The sequence below is a fragment of the Dermacentor andersoni genome, chromosome 4 (genome assembly GCF_023375885.2).
Source record: "Dermacentor andersoni chromosome 4, qqDerAnde1_hic_scaffold, whole genome shotgun sequence".
NCBI lineage: Eukaryota > Metazoa > Arthropoda > Arachnida > Ixodida > Ixodidae > Dermacentor > Dermacentor andersoni.
Window position 1 is genome coordinate 205,285,870 of NC_092817.1, and position 20,568 is coordinate 205,306,437.

Below are 20,568 nucleotides of genomic sequence, written 5' to 3' on the forward strand. Positions count from 1 at the left end.
CAAGAAAAATACAAAAATTACACTGAATTTTACACTGGCGGCTCTAAAACACCTAGGTGTTCGGATCGTGACGAAAAATTGGGAAAATAGCATTCGGATAAATAATTTTTCTTCAGTGTTTACCGCCGAAGTTTATGCAATATGGATGGCAGTTAAGAAAATTACTTCCGACAAGCAGAAGAATGCTATTATTCATACCGACTCGTTAAGTGCTCTAAGAGCCCTAAACTTAATCTGCGCGTCTGAACCCCTGCTTGGCGATATCTTAAACATAGCACTCAACAAGACATACGAAGGAACCATACGATTCTGCTAGGTTCCAAGCCATGTTGGGATACCAGGGAATGAAGCAGCAGATAGAAGCGCGTCCATGGCAGCGCACAAAAGCATAACACACATAACACTTCCATACAAAGACAGTATCCGAACGGTTCGTAAGGCCCTAGCATCAAAATGGCAACACGAATGGAACTCGTACGTAAATAACAAGTTACATATGACTAAACCCCTGCTTCGCGAGTGGAAATCATGCATTCACCAAGAACAGTTCTATGAGGTAATGTTATGTCACTTCGAATTGGACACACGCATCTAACACACAATTTTTTTACTTCGAAACGAAAACGCAGCAACATGCGAGAAATGTCATGAACCGCTTACTGTAACCCACATCATTATATCATGTCCACACACTGAAACGTAGAGGCGGAAACATTTCAAAAATTTATGTCACTTACATATACTTTTGCACCCTGCCTTAATATTGGGGGATGATCCACTAGTGCCATTCACAAACTTGTTCGAGTTTTTAGATGAAACGGGTTATCTACATCGACTTTAAGATATCACAGCTAATGCTGCAGTAACAATGGATCTTATACAGTCCTGTGTCTGGCGCCGCATGGCCTTAGTCGCTTTTGCGCCATTAAACCCGAATTAAGTAACTCTGAAAGATTACTGAGCCAAATATTTGCTTCTTGCGAGAGAGTAAGCAAGTTTTCACCAGAAAAGAAGATATTAGTGTCATCAGCATACATGAATATCTCAGGTGTTAGAGGCACGTTTGTGATGTCATTATTGTATAATCAAAAAAGAAGTGGCCCTAGGATGGACCCCTGCCGAACACCGTATTTGATTTCACCCATTGCTGATTTGGAATGGCAAATGTATGTGTACTGTAGTCGGTTGGTTAAATAATTTTCAATTAGGTTAAGAGCAGTTCCCCTAATGCCGTACTCACTTAGCTTTTGTAACAAGATATCGTGTTTAATGGAATCGAATGCCTTTTTAAAGTCAAGAAATATTCCTATTGTGTACAGCTTGTCCTCAAAGTTACTTATTATTTTTTCTTTGATCTTTAGCAGCGCCATTTCAGTACATTGGTGTTTTCGGAAACCGTATTGCTTTTCTGTTATGTTATTATGAGTACAGAAATTTAAAATTCTTTCGTTAATGACCTGCTCTACTAATTTGGAAAAGATTGAAAGAACTGAAATCGGCCTGTAGTTGTTCATGTCATTCCTGTCACCCCCTTTAAATACTACCGATACTCGTGCAATCTTTAATTCATCGGGGAATGCGCCAGTGCACAAAATTAAATTGCATATGTGTGACATTACTTTACAAACATGCAGTACCGCAGCTTTTATTGCTTCCGCCTTTATGCCATCCACACCACATGCTGTGGAACTAACTTTGGAAATAAGCTACTTATTTCAGCCTCAACTGTTGGTGCTAGAAATAGCGATCTGCTCATGCTACATGGAATATAAGGCCTGTAACTTGGGCTATCAGCATCAAACGCATCAGATGCGCCACATTGTAAGAAATGCTGATTAAACTTATCGGCCAGTGCAGTCCCTGTGAAAGATGCGCCTTTATCCATAACTTCAAAAACAGGATTACGGTCACTGTTCAGAAGCAAATCATTCAATGTTTTCCTAACTTTTTTTGAGAGAACTTATTCTCATAAAATATTAGAGAACTTATTCTCATAAAGTCGGCAGTTACGCCATCTGCCCCCGCGGCGGTTGCAGCTAGCGTTGCTCTGTCAACACAGCAGAGGGGACCACCGACCCCTAAGGTGGGCCCAGCCGAGGCTGCCCCAACCTCCCCGGCCCCTTCCAGCGCTGGCAACAGCCGGTGCAGCCCAATCCCGCAGGGTGCCCCATCGGCCTCTGGGCTGGTGGGCGCAGGGGTCTTGCCCTCCATGGCAGGACTCTCTCTTGTAACTTCTCGCTCGCAAGAGTACGTGTCCGGCGCCTCACAAGAGACAATGGACACTACACCTGTCCTCAAGGCGCACCAAACGCCTAAGGAGCAGCGAGGCTCCTTCGAACGCTCCAGAAAGGGCAGAACCCCGGTTACAGGGCCTCGAAAGAGCTCTGTAATCTAAGGCATCGCTTCCGTTTTCGTACATGCAGCACCAATTTGCTTTTAAAATGGATACACAAATTATTCAATGGAATGTCAGAGGTCTTCTTAGGAACCTCGATGATGTGCAAGAATTCATCCACAAACACAATCCAAAAGTGCTGTGTCTACAGGAAACGCACCTAAAACCACAACACACAAACTTTCTCCGACAGCATGTTACTTTTCGCAAAGATCGCGATGATGCAATCGCATCATTGGGCGGTGTTGCAATTGTAATTCAAAAGAACATAGCGTGTCAACATTTACAGCTACGAACGGCCCTTGAAGCAGTGGGGGTTCGAGTTGTGTTGATGAACAAACTAACCACTATTTGCTCGCTTTATATACCGCCCCATTACAAACTTAGCAAACAAGAATTTCAGACCTTTATAGATGAATTGCCAGAACCTTATATTGTTCTTGGCGATTTCAATGCACACAACTACCTGTGGGGCGACCCTCCTATAGATGCGCGAGGACGACTTATTGAACAATTACTTTTCTCTTCTGGTGCGTGCATTCTGAATAAGAAAGAACCAGCATATTACTGTCTTGCCAACAAAACCTTTTCTTCAATTGATCTCAGCATAGTTTCTCCTTCTATTCTGCCTGAACACGAATGGGAAGTTACAATCTTTACGGAAGCGACCACTTCCCCATACTGCTATGAACACCCAAAGAAAACGAATATGCACCACAGGCTCCTAAGTGGAAGATTGATACAGCTGACTGGGAGAAATTCCGAACTCCCAGTAGTATTTCATGGGATGACATGTCCTCTTTAGGAATAGATGCTGCTGTGGAATATTTTACAGCCTTCATAATAGATGCCGCAACTAAATGTATATCACAAGTAAATGGCTTGGCATGCAAACGGCGTGTCCCGTGGTGGAACGACGACTGTAGGATCGCTCGTAAGAAACAGAACAAAGCATGGAGGTTGCTAAGCGCCTCTCCCACTGCGGAGAATCTGTTTAACTTTAAGAAAGTGAAATCGCAAGGCAGGCGAACACGCCGACAGGCTAGAAGAGAGAGTTGGCAGAAGTTTTTATGCGGTATCAACTCGTATACAGATGAGGCCAAAGTCTGGAATAAGGTTAATAGGATAAAAGGGCGACAAGCATATTCACTTCCTTTGGTAAACACACAAGGTGAAACACTGAAAGATCAGGCAGACTCACTTGGGGAACACTTTGAGAGCGTGTCGAGTTCAAACCATTATTCGCAGTCCTTTTTGAAATACAAATAGAAGAATGTAAGCCAATAATACGAAAATCCAGGCAGAATGAACCTTATAACCGGCCTTTCAGTATTGCTGAGTTGAGAGCTGCCTTGAACACATGCAAAAGCACTGCACCGGGACCTGACAGTCATGTATGACATGATCAGAAACTTACATACTGACACCAAACTTACACTACTCAAACTTTTCAACGCTATTTGGGCTACCGGATACCTCCCATCCACATGGAAAGAAGCGATTGTGGTCCCTGTTCTTAAGCAGGGTAAAGACCCTTCCTGGGCGGCAAGTTACCGTCCGATAGCTCTTACAAATTGTTTGTAAGCTGTTTGAAAAAATGGTTAACCGCAGACTTGTACATTTCCTTGAACTCAGCAATATGCTCGATCCCTTTCAGTGTGGCTTTAGAGAAGGGCGGTCCACAGCCGATCACCTTGTGCGCATTGAGGGAAACATTCGCGACGCCTTTCTACATAAACAATATTTCCTATCCGTATTCCTCGATATGGAGAAGGCGTACGACAGTACGTGGCGCTATGGAATCTTGAGAGACTTGTCGAGAATTGGCATCCGTGGCTATATGCTCGACCTAATAGAAAGCTATTTGTGCAACCGTACATTCCGCGTGAAAGTCGGCAATGTACTGTCGCCACCTTTTATATAGGACACTGGTGTACCTCAAGGAGGTGTACTTAGCTGCACGCTCTTCATCGTGAAAATGAACACCCTTCGTGCTTCATTACCACCAGCCATTTTTTATTCTGTTTACGTAGACGACATACAGGTAGGTTTCAAATCCTGTAACCTTACAGTATGTGAGAGGCAAGTACAACAGGGCTTCAACAAAGTAGCCAAATGGGCAGAAGAAAACGGATTTAAAGTGAATCCCAACAAAAGTTCTTGTGTGCTTTTCACAAGAAAGAGAGGGCTCATTGCAGAACCCAGTATCGAAATGTATGGTCAGCGAATTCCTGTGAACAAAGAACACAAGTTCTTAGGCATCATACTTAATTCTAAATTAACTTTTATTTCACACATAAAGTACCTCGAGGTCAAATGCTTAAAAACAATGAACTTACTTAAAGTATCCCACGCAACATGGAGCAGCGACAGGAAATCATCCGATCACGCTTGGACTACGGTGCCGTGATTTGTCATTCTGCAGCCCCGAGCGCGCTAAAGATGCTATATGCGGTCCACCATCTAGGAATCCGACTGGCCACTGGAGCTTTCAGAACAAGTCCCATTGAAAGTTTATATGCAGAATCAAATGAATGGTCACTTAATCTGCAGAGAACATACATCAGCCAAACATATTTTCTGAAAGTCCACTCAAATCCTCAACAGCCCTGTTTTAATACCGTTAATGACATGACATATGCTACACTCTTTCGCAATCGTCCTTCCGTAAGACAGCCTTTCTCGCTGCGTGTGAGGGAGCTTAGTGAAGAAATGCATGTTCCACTCCTCGAGCTTCGCCTAATGCATCCAGCTAAGCTGTTACCTCCTAGGTAGTGGCAGCTCATACAATGCGATATATCTTTCGTGCAAGTCACAAAGCATGCTCCAGAGATTGAAATCCAAATGCATTCCCGGGAACCCCACTACAAATACTCCTGCACGGAGTTCTACACAGATGCATCGAAGTCACGCGACGGGGCGTCCTATGCAGCCGTCGGTCCATCCTTCTCGGAATCCGGTTTACTGCATCCGGAAACTAGTATCTTCACGGCTGAGGCCTACGCAATATTGTCGACCGTGAAGCATATAAGGACATCAAAACTCGAAAAATCAGTTATATATACGGACTCCCTAAGTGTTGTGAAGTCTTTGATATCTTTCTGTAAGCACAAAAATCTTATAATAATTGAACTCTATTCCGTCTTATGTAAAGCATATGTATCTAACCAGCATGTGTATATATGCTGGGTGCCTGGCCATAGGGGCATCCAGGGTAACGTTCTAGCGGACCAAATGGCCACATTAATTGCATCACACACTGTTAATTCTAGCGCTGCAGTCCCTGTCACAGACCTGAAGCCTTTCTGAAGAAGGAAACTGCGAAACTACTGGCAACGCTTGTGGAACCTGGAAAGAAATAATAAGCTGCATGTAATAAAGCCACAATTAGTTTTCTGGCCTCCTGTAACAAAACCACGCCGGACAGATGTCCTATTCTGTCGTCTAAGGATAGGACACACATTTGGCACCCACAATTTTTTACTCACTGGAAATGAGCCCCCAACCTCTGGGAGATGCGGGGAGAGGCTGACCGTCCTCCACGTCCTCCTGGAGTGTCCGGAAGCCGAATACGAAAGAAAGAAACATTTTCCCTTAGCATACCGGCAGCATATCCTCCTTCATCCTGCTATGTTACTCGGTGATGAAGCGCTCTTTGATACCAGCGCAGTCCTAGGTTTCCTGAAAGATGTTGTATTGCATGTAATTAGCCCATACGTTCGTAGCGCCTCCTCTCTATAGAGGATAGCGCTGTGATAGTTTTTTCGTAAGCACATGCCTCTCGTCCCTTGGGTTCAAGGGCTCTGGCGAGGGAGTAGTGCTCATAGAAAATTTTAGCATCTTACATATTTTGTACATTGCATCATTTTTCCCAATGCATTCTAGTGTTCATAGTAATCGTCATTAGTCATCGCCATAATTTTATAGCACGTAGATTTTACGCACTTTACAGCATATATTTTTAGGCCCCTTTACAGCCAAGTCACATCTTCACAGAACTCACCATTCCACCGCTAAATCACTAACATTGTCTTGGCGCTCTTTGGCCATATCTGGCCCTTGCGCCACTAAACCACACACATTCATTCATTCATTCGCGAAGTAACAAAAAAACACGCGACAAAAATGAAAAATACACGCGACAATAAACGCGGCAAACACTACACTAACGGAACATACAAGAATTAACACGCGAAGAATATATAAATGAAAGATTAAACGCGATTACAAAAATACAGTCCGGCGGAATGTTCTGTGAGTGGGCCGGAACACGAGGCTAATGTGTGGCGTGCTTGCCGAGATCCCGATCTGAATAGCATCGGGCTGCTGGTACCTCGCTGCCGAAGATCTTGACGGGCTTGCATCGCCTGTCGATCTAACGGCGAAGACTTCGGCCTGGAGGTTTCAGCCTGCCGACCACATCTGCAGCTGTCTCTCGGTGCACGACCACGCTGCTCCGTCTTCCAAACCACTCTCCCCGCTCGCCGAGCCGCCTCGTCCCTCGTCACGCTCCGGCGACCCACGTGACCAACCGGTCGGGCGAGCTCGGGAACAATTGGGAGCCCTCTTCCCCATCGCCTTGCAAGCGGCGTTGCGGCTGCGGCGGCAATGGTGGCCATCTCGAGAGGGGCGCGGGCACGCACTTTGTGATAAGAATCGCTAAACGCAGCTAACCAAGCTATTACCTCTTTGGGACTGGCAGGTGATAGAATGCGGCGTATCCTTTCTAAAAGTTACAAAGCACGCTCCAGAGCTCGAAATCCGAATGCATTTCCTAGAACTTCAATACAAGCACTTGTGCACAGAGTTCTACACAGAAGCTTCCAAGTCACATGCCGTAGTGTCCTATGCAGCCGCCGGTCCGTCCTTCTCGGAATCCCATGTACTTACTACATCCAGAAACAAGTATCTTTACGGCAGAGGCCTACGCACTATTGTCGGTTGTAAAGCATTTAAGGAAATCAATATTGCAAAAAGCCGTTATATATACAGACTCCCTAAGTGTTGTGAAGGCCCTAATGTAACTCTGCAAACATAAAAATCCCGTACTTATTGAGGTCTATTCCGACCTGTGCAAAGCTTTTCTATCTAACCAGCATATCATTATATGCTGGGTACCTGACCATAGGGGAATCGAAGGTAACGCTATGGCAGACCAGATGGTCACGTCAATCGCATCCCATGCTGTTAATGCTACTGCTTCGGTCCCTCTCACAGATCTGAAACCTTTCATACGAAGAAACCGTGAAACTACTGGCAACACATGTGGGACGCAGAAATAAATAATAAACTGCATTTGATAAAGCCACAATTAGGTTCTTGGTTCTCCGCAACAAAATCATGGCGAACAGTTGTCCTATTCTGTTGTTTGAGAATAGGCACACATTTGGGACCTACCATTTTCAACTTACTGAAAGTGAACCTCTAACCTGTGGTGGATGTTGTGAAAGGCTCACCGTCCTCCACGTGCTGCTGGAGTGTCGGGAAGCCGAAGCGGAGAGAAACATTTTCCTCTTGCATGCGGTTACTACATCCCTCTTCACCCGGCTATGTTTCTTGGTAAAAAACCGCTTTTTAACACCAAGGCAGTCCTCAGTTTCGTAAATGATGTAATCCTACAAGTCCATTCAATTTGTAGAGCATCCTCGTTCTGGAGGATGCTGCTGCGATAATTGTTTTGCATAGCACATGCCTCCAGGCCTATGTGTTTCAAGGGCCCTATGGAAGCAGTAGTGCTCTAGCCAATTTAAGCATCTAACATATTTTGTACATTGTATTATTCTTTCGCAATAGATTTTAATGCTCATAGAACATGTCATTGTCATCGAAATAATCTTATTACAGATAGATTTTACGCACTTTTGAGCGACTATTTTTAAGGCCCCTTTACAGCCACGTCACATCACCTTCATAGAACTCATAATTACGCTGCGATTTCATCACCACGGACCTGGCGCTCTTTGGCCATACCTGGCCCTTGCGCCAACAAAATACATTCCATTCCATTACAAGTCACAGCGGTGGATCCGTCTCTTCAATGATGGCGTGTGGTGAGCGCGTCAGCTGATACCATGTATGGAAACAAAGCACTACATTTTTAACGGATATTTCTCTGCGGGGGCATCTGTAAATCGCGCCCACGTAACGGGCTGCCTCTCGCGCTCTACCAATTAGCGAGGCAGTCGAGCTTCACTTCGGTCCAATAGCTATGTACCGCACGAGGCAAATTGTCCACGCTAGCCGATATAATGTGAAATGAAAACACGTATATAGCTGTGATCAAATTTCGCATTGAGTATCGCAATCGCCGATAAATTTTTCCCTAAGCGCAGCTTACACAATCGCACGACATTCGAAAAGACATAGGTTGCGCGGCACGTGGTGACACCGACACGAACTACACGCCAATGTCCGGAAAAGTGGGATCCGCACGATTAGAGTTCTAGTTAATTTCGATGAGATATTGCGAAGCTGTCTTTTAGATCGCGTAGTTTTTAACGATATGGCGGAAAGATGCTAGAATAATTCCGCAGTGAAATCGAAACATTTGCGTCCTAATTCAACGGCAAAAGTGCTGAGGGAGTGTTGCTGCTGTAGAAAGGCACAAAGCAAAACAAATTAACACTAAGAAATGTATGAAGTTTGAGAACCATTCTACGACCGGAAGAGCGGTTTTCACAAGTGCCACGAATTGTATGAAAGGCGTTTAGAAGAGAATAAACAAACAAATTTGTTGGAGATGCGTAAAAATTGTTAGAAGGTCGCTTTAGGGTACGTTACAACCATTGAAGTCATCACAATGCGCCTAATTGTTTGTGTTTTTTTCTTTCAAGGTTTGGACATGAACAGCCTAGAAAGTTTGGCACAAGTGGGTAATCGGGCAGCAAAAATATCGCGACGGGACCTACCTGCTGCGCTGTCGAAGGTATGTAACGGCTTGGAAGGCGCGGAATCTGAAATAATAGCCTTATATCCAAGTGCAGCCTGAACATCATTAGGAAACTGTAGGCGTTTTCAGTTTGAGCCTTTTTCGGATATCGTGCCATAGACGCTCTGACGTTATTTCCTTTGATCCCTGCCCCCCCCCCCCCCCCCCCCTAACCCGCTGCGTGCGAGCAAGGAAAATGCTGTGTAGTTACGTCAACATGGGCGTGCACTCTTTCAAGAATGCACCTGCAAGTATTTTTGTTTCCACTCATTTACGTAGCTACGTAACTACGTAGCTAAAAGACGGAAAACGCCTGCCTGATCGGCAGTATTTCAGAACAGGAAACATAGACTATGCACGAGTATCGGTGCATACAATTTTATAAGCTACAGAAATAAACACAACTGATGCATGGGGAAAATCCAATCGAACAGCGCTACAGACAGAACGAACTGAAGATAACGGACACAGAGCTCGGTCGGTCGTCTTCACGCCATCCGGCTTGTAGCGGTGTTCAATTTCTTTCTGAACAAGCACTTCGATATTTTGTTGTTCATTGCCCTATACGACTCTTTCTCTGTGCCACTTTCTGTCTCCGCAAACCATAAACGATGGGTTCTGCCCCCATTTTTTTGTGCACTGTAATATCAGAATTGCATAGAAGAGCTCTTTAATTCTGGGATAATGTGCCAGTGCCACGCATACGTTGGACAGCAGATTTCTCTATCATTCATTTCCTCGTGAGGAGATAAATTTCAAAAAGTGTCTTCCTGTAGGAGACGTAACCCACTGGTATGACACTTCGTTGCCTGAAATAATTTTGCAAAGAAATTAATGCACAGCACCTAAAATATCATATCTAATCTTGTTCTGCATACAAAGGGTCGTAGATGTCTAAGGTACTTGCATGAAAACTCTGACGCTTCCTTGCTTTAGGAGGTTCGCCTCGACTCAACACTTTTATGCAGGCGCTATTTGCAATTTTAATCTGAGCGCTGAACTGGTGTAGGTCATAGCAGCACGTCATAGGCATCGGGACAGACAACTGCGCTTGCCGAAAAAGCTTCGTGAAAACTAGGACTGCTTTAGTTTATTTTCTGTTACTGTCTTTAAGGTAACCTAATAGTTACCCTAACAGTTACCTTGATAGTTTAAGGTAACCTAATAATAATAGCATAATCGACGGGTATGTTCAGTGTGTACACGATACTTATATCCATATATGAAGACAGACTTCAGGCGCCATGATGCATACCATTTCTGTGATGGTGTGCCTAACATCGTTTTCGTGAACATGTAATTTAGGTAACAGGTTCGACGAATGCAAATCAAAACGCCGATTATTTGCGTAGAACAGTTGTGTTAACTGTTTTATTTTGTGCCTTAAAGGTGTGACACTCGTACAGTCCCTCGATATTGTCACGTAGTAGTGACGGGGAAGAAAACACCAAACGGAGAGTACGTTAACTGACTTTTTATTGGGGGAACCTGTGCTCACAAACGCAAGTTAAACTCAAAGCGATACGATAGCGGCGAACATAGTCGGCCATGGTTATAGCATAAAGAAATTGAACAAGAGGGGGACACTCGGCAAAAACTGGCAACAGGAAACATGTCACGCCTAACGGATTGGATGTCCGTCAGTTGGCACGAGCATGTTAAAGAAAGAATGCGAAATGAACTTACATACGTTTTATTTTATTTCTTTTCTTTCCCGCTAAAAATAAAAAGTTCTGCCACCCTTTTTTTGCGTTACCTAGCAACAAGCTAGCGGCACGCCAGTGGCGCCATATGATGCCTCATGCGCCAGACATGCCACCGAAGCGAGCGAGGTAGGCTGTGCATGGGAACTTCGTCTGTTCGGTGACCCGTCTCTTTTGGATGTAGCCCGTTTGTTGGGCTCCTGGCGTCTTCTTGCGTCCTGTCTGCATTTGTACACGGCATAACTGCACTATTGGACTACGGCAAGGTAAGAAATTTTGTTTGACAGTCTGCGACGCAATTTATGCAAATTTAGGCTTATACGGCACAAAACCGAGACTAGTGACGCAATTAGCGAAAAAGAGCTCGGGCGTTCTGGCGCAGTTGAGTTAAAAACTCGCACTTGGAAATGTTTGCGACCCTTTCTTGAGCCCCAGCATTACTGTAACTTATTTTGGTTGTTTCTGGGCATGCTTGCCACAGCCGGCTATGTGACGCAGTTAGCGAAGTGCAGCTCGCCGCAGTGACGGTTTCACGTGTACCAAATCTTAATGGGCAAGTTCGTGACGCTTTCCCTGACCGCCAACGTTGTTGTATGTCGCTACTTTTTGAGATATTTCCGAGGTATGCGCGCAGCGATTAGCAGCACGGCTGTCTGCCGCAGTTTCGCGTGTGCTGAATCTTACTGGAAGAATTTCGTGACGCATTCTGTGACACCCAAAATTATTGCAAATAAATTCGTAACATACTTGGGATACCTTTGAGGCATGCTCGCCACGCCTGGGGATGTAAAGCAGTTAGCAAAAAAGCAAGCCAGCCGTGGTGACACTTTGGCGTGTACTGAATTTTAGTGGGACAAGCTTGTAACGCTTTTTATGGCCTTGCAACAACATATACCTTCTTTCGGCACTCACGATTGTCGAAAAAGCGATAGGCGATTGCCAAGAGTGATAACACGGGAGTGTGTTGCATGCACCGGCAGGACGCGTAAAAGAGAACGCCGAGGAGCTCAAAAACCAAGCAGTTGAGAATGCTCTTTCGAGCGATTGAAAACGGGCTTTGCACCCATGAATTTGTCTTGAGTGCAACTAGAAGGCATTCTGCGAGCGTGTAACATGGTCTGGCTGAGAGCCTGTGTTGTGGCCACTTCTGTGTACTTAGCGCACTATCGCGTCCACTGAGGCCAAGTTGTTTTGGAAACGCGCAGTCACCCGTGTATTTGTGCTCTTAAAGTGCAGGAAATAATGCCCGGGAAGGGAGAGATGCTTGGAATTCAGATATTTTCTTCATATTTTATGGCATTGTTTGGCAGGAGTTCATTTGCTACGAAAAGTATGTAAAGTAATGCTGTAATCTGTAATGCCGCCCATTCACCACTTATGCACGTTTCGCATCTACACGCAATATTCCTGTTGAGTCAATATACCAAAATGATACAAGCTTGTAATTTACTTTTTTTCAGCTGATCCCATCCGGTGGAGCTGCGTATGGCGACTGCTGCTTGCCTGGTGCCACAACCTTGGATGAATGCACAAAAAGCCCGGAACGAGCATTCATATAGAGGAAAATAAACATTTGAACATTTCAGAAGACGTCTTACGTTTACTTTATGAAATTGCACGTGGCACAGATTCGGTGGAGGCTTGTGGAGATCGTTCGCCATCACTTTTGCTAAACAAAACGATTCCGCGCCCAGGCCGCGCGTCGTTCAGCAGTAGAAGCGGGAAAAAAATGCCGCGCCGATCAGCGGAGCCGGCGTGGAGTGTACCAGCTGGTGTTCAAAACGCGTGCGCCCATAACCGAAAGCGGAACAAGTTAATCCCGTCCGCTTGGTGCGCTACAGTCAGTTCGGCCGCTGGGCTCTATGGGAGTGTCCGCTCTCGTTGAATCTTTCGCTATGGTTATAATCTGATCAGCGGGTCAAGCGCGTTGGCTAATATACATAAGACGTCGAAGATTCCAGAGTAATCGCTGGGGCCCACGTGTCTTTCAGAAAGTACTACACGATTCGCGTCGCGCAAGCAATCAGAAGATGACAAGACAACGGATAGAACTCTCGATAACATTCGAGAAACTTCCGTTACATGAAAGCGCGTCCTGCGCTGAGTGGTAACTTAACATTTGTTAGCCGGTGAAAAGCGGTCACCCGATAAAAATAAACAAGTACAAGTGTGAATATTGATACTTTGCTGTCCTGGTTGTCGCTGTCACGACGTACGGTGTCCTATATTGCTACACCGTGTGTAGTCTTTCGTACGTTCGGCATATTTTTACGTTATGTAGAATTCCGAGCTACAGGAGCGCCTAACATAGACTACGAGTGTTGGTGAAGTTGGTCCTCGTTTCCCAACTTATAGCTAGTTTAACTAAACATTGCGTTTGGTTCATCTGGCCCGTCAGGTTCGAGATCGCAAGTAAAATTTCTTTAGAATTTAACATGTCTTGTAAAACAACAAAATACCTTGCATCATGATCTTGATATATTCAGTTCTACTACTTGTTAACTATCCGACTTCAGTCTCTGAATATTTCAATTTTTTTTGCACTTTGTACCAGTGTTGTTTGAGATATTCTGTTTTGTTTTTTGGTTTTATGCTCTTTATGTAGCACGTGTGCAACAATAATAAGGTGTAAAGCTTTTCTTGGGCACTTGAAGAAAATAAATAAAATAACAACATTGCTTCCAGCTAAATAACTCGAGTGATGTTCTATTCTAAACCAAATAGTATGTGAAACAGTATTTGACATATTTATGCTGAATACTTTAAAATATATGTGAGACAGTGTTTCCAAAAATAAAAATTACGTGAAACTTCCACGCAACCCACGTCGAACCATTTAACTCTGGGCCGTACGCCAGAAACGAATTCAGCAATAACGTAGTATCAAAGTCCAGCACAGCTGCAAGCTTGGACATTTCTCCATTCAGCTGCAAGTTCTTCGCCGGCTTGTAGCTATGGGAAGCTGGAAATTGTGTAGCTCGATGAAAGCACAGCCAAGGTATACAGCTAAATTCACCGCTTTTATTATGCAATTAAACTTAAATAATGCAGGCGAATCTGTGACTGTTCTTATGATTTTACACTTTGCGATATTACTATAAACGTATAAAATAAATATCGCGCATTAATAATGCTCATCCGAGGCAGAGGCATTTAGTACTCACTTCTCGAAATGTTTAGAAAAAAAATGATGTATATATTGAAATGTTTAAATTTCTAAATAGGCTGCTTCTACTGGGAGAGTTTCATGAGGAGCACGTGAAGAAAAATGGGGTGATCGTGTGCTTCTGGAAAAGTTACGTACATTTGGTACTATGAAGAACACAGGACACCTGATAGAACTTGTTACAACTTCAATCTAAGTAGCTTTGACATTTGTGGACTAATTCATTCGTCTAAGCTATAAGGAAAATTACCCCCACAAACATTCAGGCCTTTCCTTACTTGCCTATTAAATAAAATGGCCAATTCGGCAAATCGCACCGGTGCACATGTGTAATCTGCCAAGGTACATGTGTACATGTGTAATCATGTACACATGTACATGATTACACATGTACAATCTGCCAAGGTATACCACGCAAACAATCCATAACCACTTTTTCTTTCAGTTGTAATGCTTCATTAAACTGCTGAAATTTCGCAATAAAGCACGAAAAACATATGGTTCTGAGTGCTGTTTCTCGCTGCGGTGCCTTAGTGGCTGTGGAATTTCGTTTGTCATTTTGTCTATGGTGCTCTTTTACCCTTGTGATGTCAGCTCGCAACTCTGTTCCGTCGTCAGGCCTCTGATGACCAAACATCGTAGGTCTTATAATTGTATATTGCACCAAATTTATTAATTTTTTTTTTGAACAACTACACTAACATTAGCTGGCAAACACAGTAACGGGATGCTGAGGAGACGCTCAGATGACGATGCAGTGTCGATATAGAAACCTTATGCCATGACGTCCATAGTGCTGAAACTACTGAGATAGAGCATAACTGTTTCAAATGATCGCCGCTTGCTGTTGATGATGTTATGCAGACTATGCCACATGCCAACAAAGGGGGATTGGCAAGGAAGTGGGCGGTAAAGTTAAGGCAATTACAAGAAGTTTTCACATAACGTAGCCATGCCGAGTGAGAGCGCACGCGCGCGTACGCCCCAGTTAGCCCCAGAGACCCCGAAATGAAATTGGCAGATTTGTAGCATTTCAATAACTGCTTTATGAAGGCTTCGCTTCGCAAAGATTTGCGTTGGATGTGCATGACCTTGGCATTTCCTACTTTTCGCGCCCAGGGACTCTCCGGGGGAACAACCGTGTCGGCAACCATGGTGGCGTGCAACCGGGCCGGCATTCAGGTGTTCGCCACGGGAGGCATCGGAGGAGTGCACAGGGGCGGAGAATCTAGTAAGCACGCTCACCGTCAGAGGGACGCCTTTTGGTGCTTAGATTGAGTAACACGGTCCAGCTTTAAACGCAACAAGCACCTCTTGTTCGGCAAGCAAGCTATAGTATATACCAATGCCTACCGACATTCTTTGTGTCTACCTGACGGCATAATACTTATTATAAAGCAATCTTTCGCGATAAGGTTGCAGATATGTGAAAGGCAGACTGCACTTCTGATTATCCTCTATTAGTGCATTTCCTGAACCTTATACAGACGGCGCTCATATCGTTTTCAGTGTTTCACATTCACGGTAAGTCATGCGCAAAATAACAATTTCTATGGCGCACTGCCGCTCTCTTTACGACAGAACTTGCCATTTTAAGTGTGTAGCGTTCTACGCGCGCTTTTTTCACCATGTTGGTAGGCACGTTTATGATTCTAAATATATTGTTTGCCATAACCTTCGTGATCCGTGACTTCCTTTTTCGTGCTGGATGATGTCTCTTTTTTGCATCCTGCAGCTTTGGACATAAGCCCGGATGTCATGGAACTTGGTCGCAGTCCTATCACTGTCGTGTCGTCCGGCATCAAGTCAATCCTGGACATTGGCCGCACTCTTGAAGTTCTGGTGCGTAGATGTCGGTATTTCACATATAGCAGTGATACTGCGAAAGAAATCGCGCATGTCTTTATGATCAAGACAATCAAATACATTGTTAATCTCTCGCCATACCTGGCCCTTGCGCCAGTAAACACCACACATTCATTCATTCATACAGTGTTTGTTACATTAAATACTTGGTTCAATATACAAAAGTCACTTTGAGAGCAGTAAAATTATACTCTGTTCGTTTAGAGCTTAACTAAAGGGAAACAGTTATATTCTCCGCTACACGTTTGCACGTTTCAAGGAAAACGGATGCGAAAGTAATACGTGAAAATTCAAAGTTCAATTTTCGATGTACGCTTAGGTCCCAGTCAAACACACGCAGAATCCACGAAAAACATGTCCAGCTACAGCACTGTTTGTTTGTCACGGCTTATCACGCGTTTGGCCGTCGGCGCGAAGTCTTCGATTGGGTATACAAGCCGGTAGGTCGTTCTGTACTCAAGCAAACACAGCGAAGGAGTCAGAGTCGGGACAGACAGAAAAAAAAATTATCGACTGACAGTGACACAAACAATAAAAGAAACACAAAAAAAACACAAGAACACTAACACACATGCACTTAATATGACAGAAAGCTGAGCTAGTTGGTAAGGCTTCATTATGCAAAAGAGAAGTGAGGCGTGCAGACAAGACGCAAGAGTAGAGAAGTGCAGAACGGCGTTCGTGTTGTCCACTTCTCTACTCTTGTGTCCTGTCTGCACGCCTCACTTCTTTTTTCCATAGTGCACTTAATCTAGATGAATGATGAAGACAATAGAAATACAACGAACAGCTCACAGTAAATGTAGAAATTAACACTGCAGAAAACACGCTTAACGGTCGTTAACTAAACAGAGTTCAAAAGAGAACAAATGACACATGCATGGTGGGGCAGCAGCAGCAAGTCCATAAAGCGTGGAGTCGACGGCAGAGCTTTCCCGAAGAATGCTGGCAAGAACTCGTTGTAGTGGATGCAATTGCTGGGCTGGGTTTCCCGGGAGCAGGTCTGACGTCTTCCCTCGAGCAGGTTGAGTTAACTTGAGGGCACTACCGTGAGCTTCGTTGAAGACCTTATTTTGTCGTTTCTTACGTCAACTAGTAACTCGCAGTTTATACGGGGCTAGGCGGCCCAGGCGATACTGGACGGCACTAGCTCCTTGACGCTTCTCAGCAGATTGTAGGCTCAGCTTCTGGACTGCTTAGCTCGGCCTAAACCTGCGTTTGAATACCTTCTCCTTTCCCTAGTCCCCTGTGTTGAGAAACGGCAGATATTGGTGACGATTCATTTAAGTTCGCCCACTTGCGTCCCGGCACCTCCTAAGGTCTGGGCCGCGCCTGTTTTAATGGGGGGGGGGAGGGAACGGGTGGTTCCCCCCTGCGTTTAGAGGTCTCGCACTCGTATGCACCACACACGCGCACCCTTGAGTCCGTGGCGGGCCTCTATTGTTCGTTCCCAAACACAGGAGAAAAATACGGCGCTATACAGCGCTGTCGTCACACATACACTGTCAGAAATTCGTTGACACGGGATTGCACAGACACACCACATATTTCGCAGTATTCGTACCCCCGCCTTAGTAAGCATTTCAATGCACGCGCTTACCATTGAATACACAGGGTTTCCTACAAAAAGCTGGCGGGGCGTCACTGTCGCGCCGACGACAAAAAGCCTATTATCTCTAAACTTACCTTCGACTCCTTTCGGCCGCTTGCCCGAGTGGCTGGCAATACCAGTCTTGCTCACCGGTTCCTACTTCCACGATTTTTTTGGCGCCCGTTGGTCCGTCTTTCGCCGAATCGAATAATGCCGCACCGTGACAATGTTTCATGGGCGCAAGTCAGTGCTTGGGAAAAGACAATTTTCTACATGTATCCTTGGTTTTAGTTTTGCCTATAGCTACGATCACCAGAAAGCGCACTGTAAGGTCGCCAATATGAGCCTGAGGCAATTTTTCTATGCAGTGGCACCTGGAGTCACTCGCCACAAGCGTGAACAAAGATGTACACACAGACACAAAGAAAAAAAATACGCTCCACATCTTAAAACTGCAGCAAAAAAAATCGCCAGTAAAAGGCATGGCGGATAGACTTGTATTTAATTCACTTTCACAAGAAATTATTATTGCCACTCTTGCAACTCGGCTACCACAAAAAAAGGAGACATCATTTTCAGACTCCCCAAACATTTCACACTTTGGCAATTGCCAAGAAATACGTTGTACATTTTATTGCAATAGCAATTATACGGATTGTGCAATGTTAAGACGCAACCGAGGGCGGAAGAACGTTGAGAAGGGGAAATAGCGTTGTTTCCAAAGAGCAGGAAAGGACGTTCTCTCCTGTCCTGAACTTTTCCGCCCTTTGTTGCGAGTTGACATTGTGTATGAAGATGAACCAACAAGCCCTGCAACAAGTGTGGATACGTTACAATTATACGCACACTCAAGGCGCGTTCACGTTGTCGGCGCCGGGGCCGTCGTGCTGACTCGGTCAATAGTGCATGCGTGGCTCGCGCGTGGAGGGTTAGGTCTATAGAGACGAGCAGTGCGTCTAAATCTGAAAACGAGGCCAAAGTTCTGCGTTCTGCTCCTGGCACGAGTGCTGTGCGCATAAACACTGTTTTACATGTTTTGCAGCTCTGTTCGCACCACACCCTGGTGCATACAGTGGTCTGAGCGGATAGCGAAATTCGAAGCTACGAGCGCCATCTGTTTTCCGTCAATTGCATCACCGATGCGCGTCGCCTCCAATGCCGCTGTCGGCGCATCTCATGACGCCGCGGTGGGGTTACTCGAAGTCCTCCTAGCGCGCAAAATCAAGACACCCTACGCCTCATTTGGGAGACAGTTGGCGCTGTTACTGGGGCATCGCAGCAGTTACCACCTCATGAGCTGCGCCGCGCCAACATGTCACCCAGCGTATCCTTATTACACCGGTAAATAAGCTCGATCGCAGCGCTGAACATTCTAATGCCCACGATTGACTAGGCTTTTAGGCGAAACTCGCCATTTTTGCCCGAAACTCTGATTCTGAAAGCGGGAGACACACGGTCTGATTCGGTGTCCAATCCGGTGTCCGACGCACCGGAACGGCAGCCGGAATCGAGGTGTTTTGCCGTGCCGAAGCGCCGGATCGGACGTCCCGCGTGCGACAAACCGGGCAGATTTTCATCGTCAGACGCGTCCGACAACCGCACCGTCGTCTGGCCGCCGCCAATGGCAGCGCGGCTGGCGTGTGACGTTCTCTGACCTTCCCTCCACGGATGTGGCGCTGGCTGGCCGGTTTCTCAGTCTTTTTTTTTTTTTCTTGCCTGCTGTAGCTTGTTTTCGACACGAAATAGTTACCAGTTCAGTAAAATTATCTCGAACGTGTGCACGTTATGCAAAGCAGCGCCTAGTACACTAGCACCAAGCTGCTGGCGACATCGGGAGCCGCGACACGAGGGCATTTCCGGGCAGACAGCACACAGACCGTCTGAGCGAGGCTGCTCGCTTCACCTGCCCGTTTGCCCTTCGCAACAACTGCGTCGAGTAAACCGATTGTATTTCATTACGGGCGACCTAAGTGTACAGTGTTAGTTCTTTGACAAAAATAAGCGCTCTTTGACGAGCTCGCGTTGGATCGCAAGCGCCGTCGGCCGCAGCGTCCGCCTAGCTAGGCCTACCGGCCCTATCACTGGCTGTTGGCGTAACGGTAAATGGACAACGCGCCGTCGTGAAGTGTTCCGTCACTCGTAGAGGCATAATTTTATTGACAGTGTTCGCGTAAAGCGAAGCAGTGTTGTGCAGAGTTGTTTATATTGCGTTTCTCGTCGTGGATATGAAGTCAAGTTGGGGGGCTGTATCAGGGCGGAGCTTACGCGCCGCTAGATCTTTCGGATGCACGCACCGTGTGTCCCGAATCGTCGTATGCCGCATGCCGGAGCATGCGGCGCCGCACGTCGGATCGGACGCCGAATCGTACCGTGTGTCTCCTGCTTAAAGCGAAGCTTCCTTGCCGAGTTCGAGTCACTTTCTCGTACGTATGCGGCCTCGAACGTCGCACGCGTTTAACAGAATGGTAGCGCCATCTAGGAAAGGTGGAGCGAAGCACTAGTTCCCCGTTTCCAGCATAGTTTCATTCAATAATTACTAGATGGAGCGGTGGCGCTAGTGTCTACGGGAGCTGCAAGCACGGTGATTCAGGCTGGACGGGAATCGCGGTTAGTACATGAATTTGCCTCAACATCGTCCTTTACACGGCGTCGCAATCTTATCATGTTGAACAAAGCACGGCGTTATAAATAAGTAAATAAACATTAATGAATTCGTGGAATCAGTATTAGAACACCGGACCTCTAGCGCCTGATATTGAAACTTGCGCCACGGACTCATGCCTCGACCAGCGGCATGAGCTCCCTTTCTCGCGGGAAAGCCCGCGCGTTAACACGCTTGGCGCGTATTGATCGGCAGTTGAACTGAAACAAGCCGACGCATCGCAAACACCACGACTGCAGCACGACACTACGGATCAC

General features: G+C 45.7%; 1 protein-coding gene and 1 long non-coding RNA gene across 3 annotated transcripts in view; both read left to right on the forward strand.

Moving 5' to 3' along the window:
• The window catches only part of LOC126538380 (pseudouridine-5'-phosphate glycosidase-like), a 350,937-nt gene that overhangs the window by 114,405 nt on the left and 215,964 nt on the right, over positions 1-20,568 (forward strand). For both annotated transcript variants that reach the window (XM_072288013.1, XM_072288014.1), the window contains exons 5-7: positions 9,229-9,320; positions 15,312-15,423; positions 15,928-16,034. In XM_072288013.1, the coding sequence (XP_072144114.1) occupies positions 9,229-9,320; positions 15,312-15,423; positions 15,928-16,034 (311 nt within the window). The remainder of the gene's footprint in view (positions 1-9,228; positions 9,321-15,311; positions 15,424-15,927; positions 16,035-20,568) is intronic.
• Positions 11,088-12,614, forward strand: LOC140217197 (uncharacterized). The gene is made up of 2 exons (XR_011893727.1): positions 11,088-11,292; positions 12,487-12,614. It is a non-coding gene; the product is annotated as an uncharacterized lncRNA (long non-coding RNA).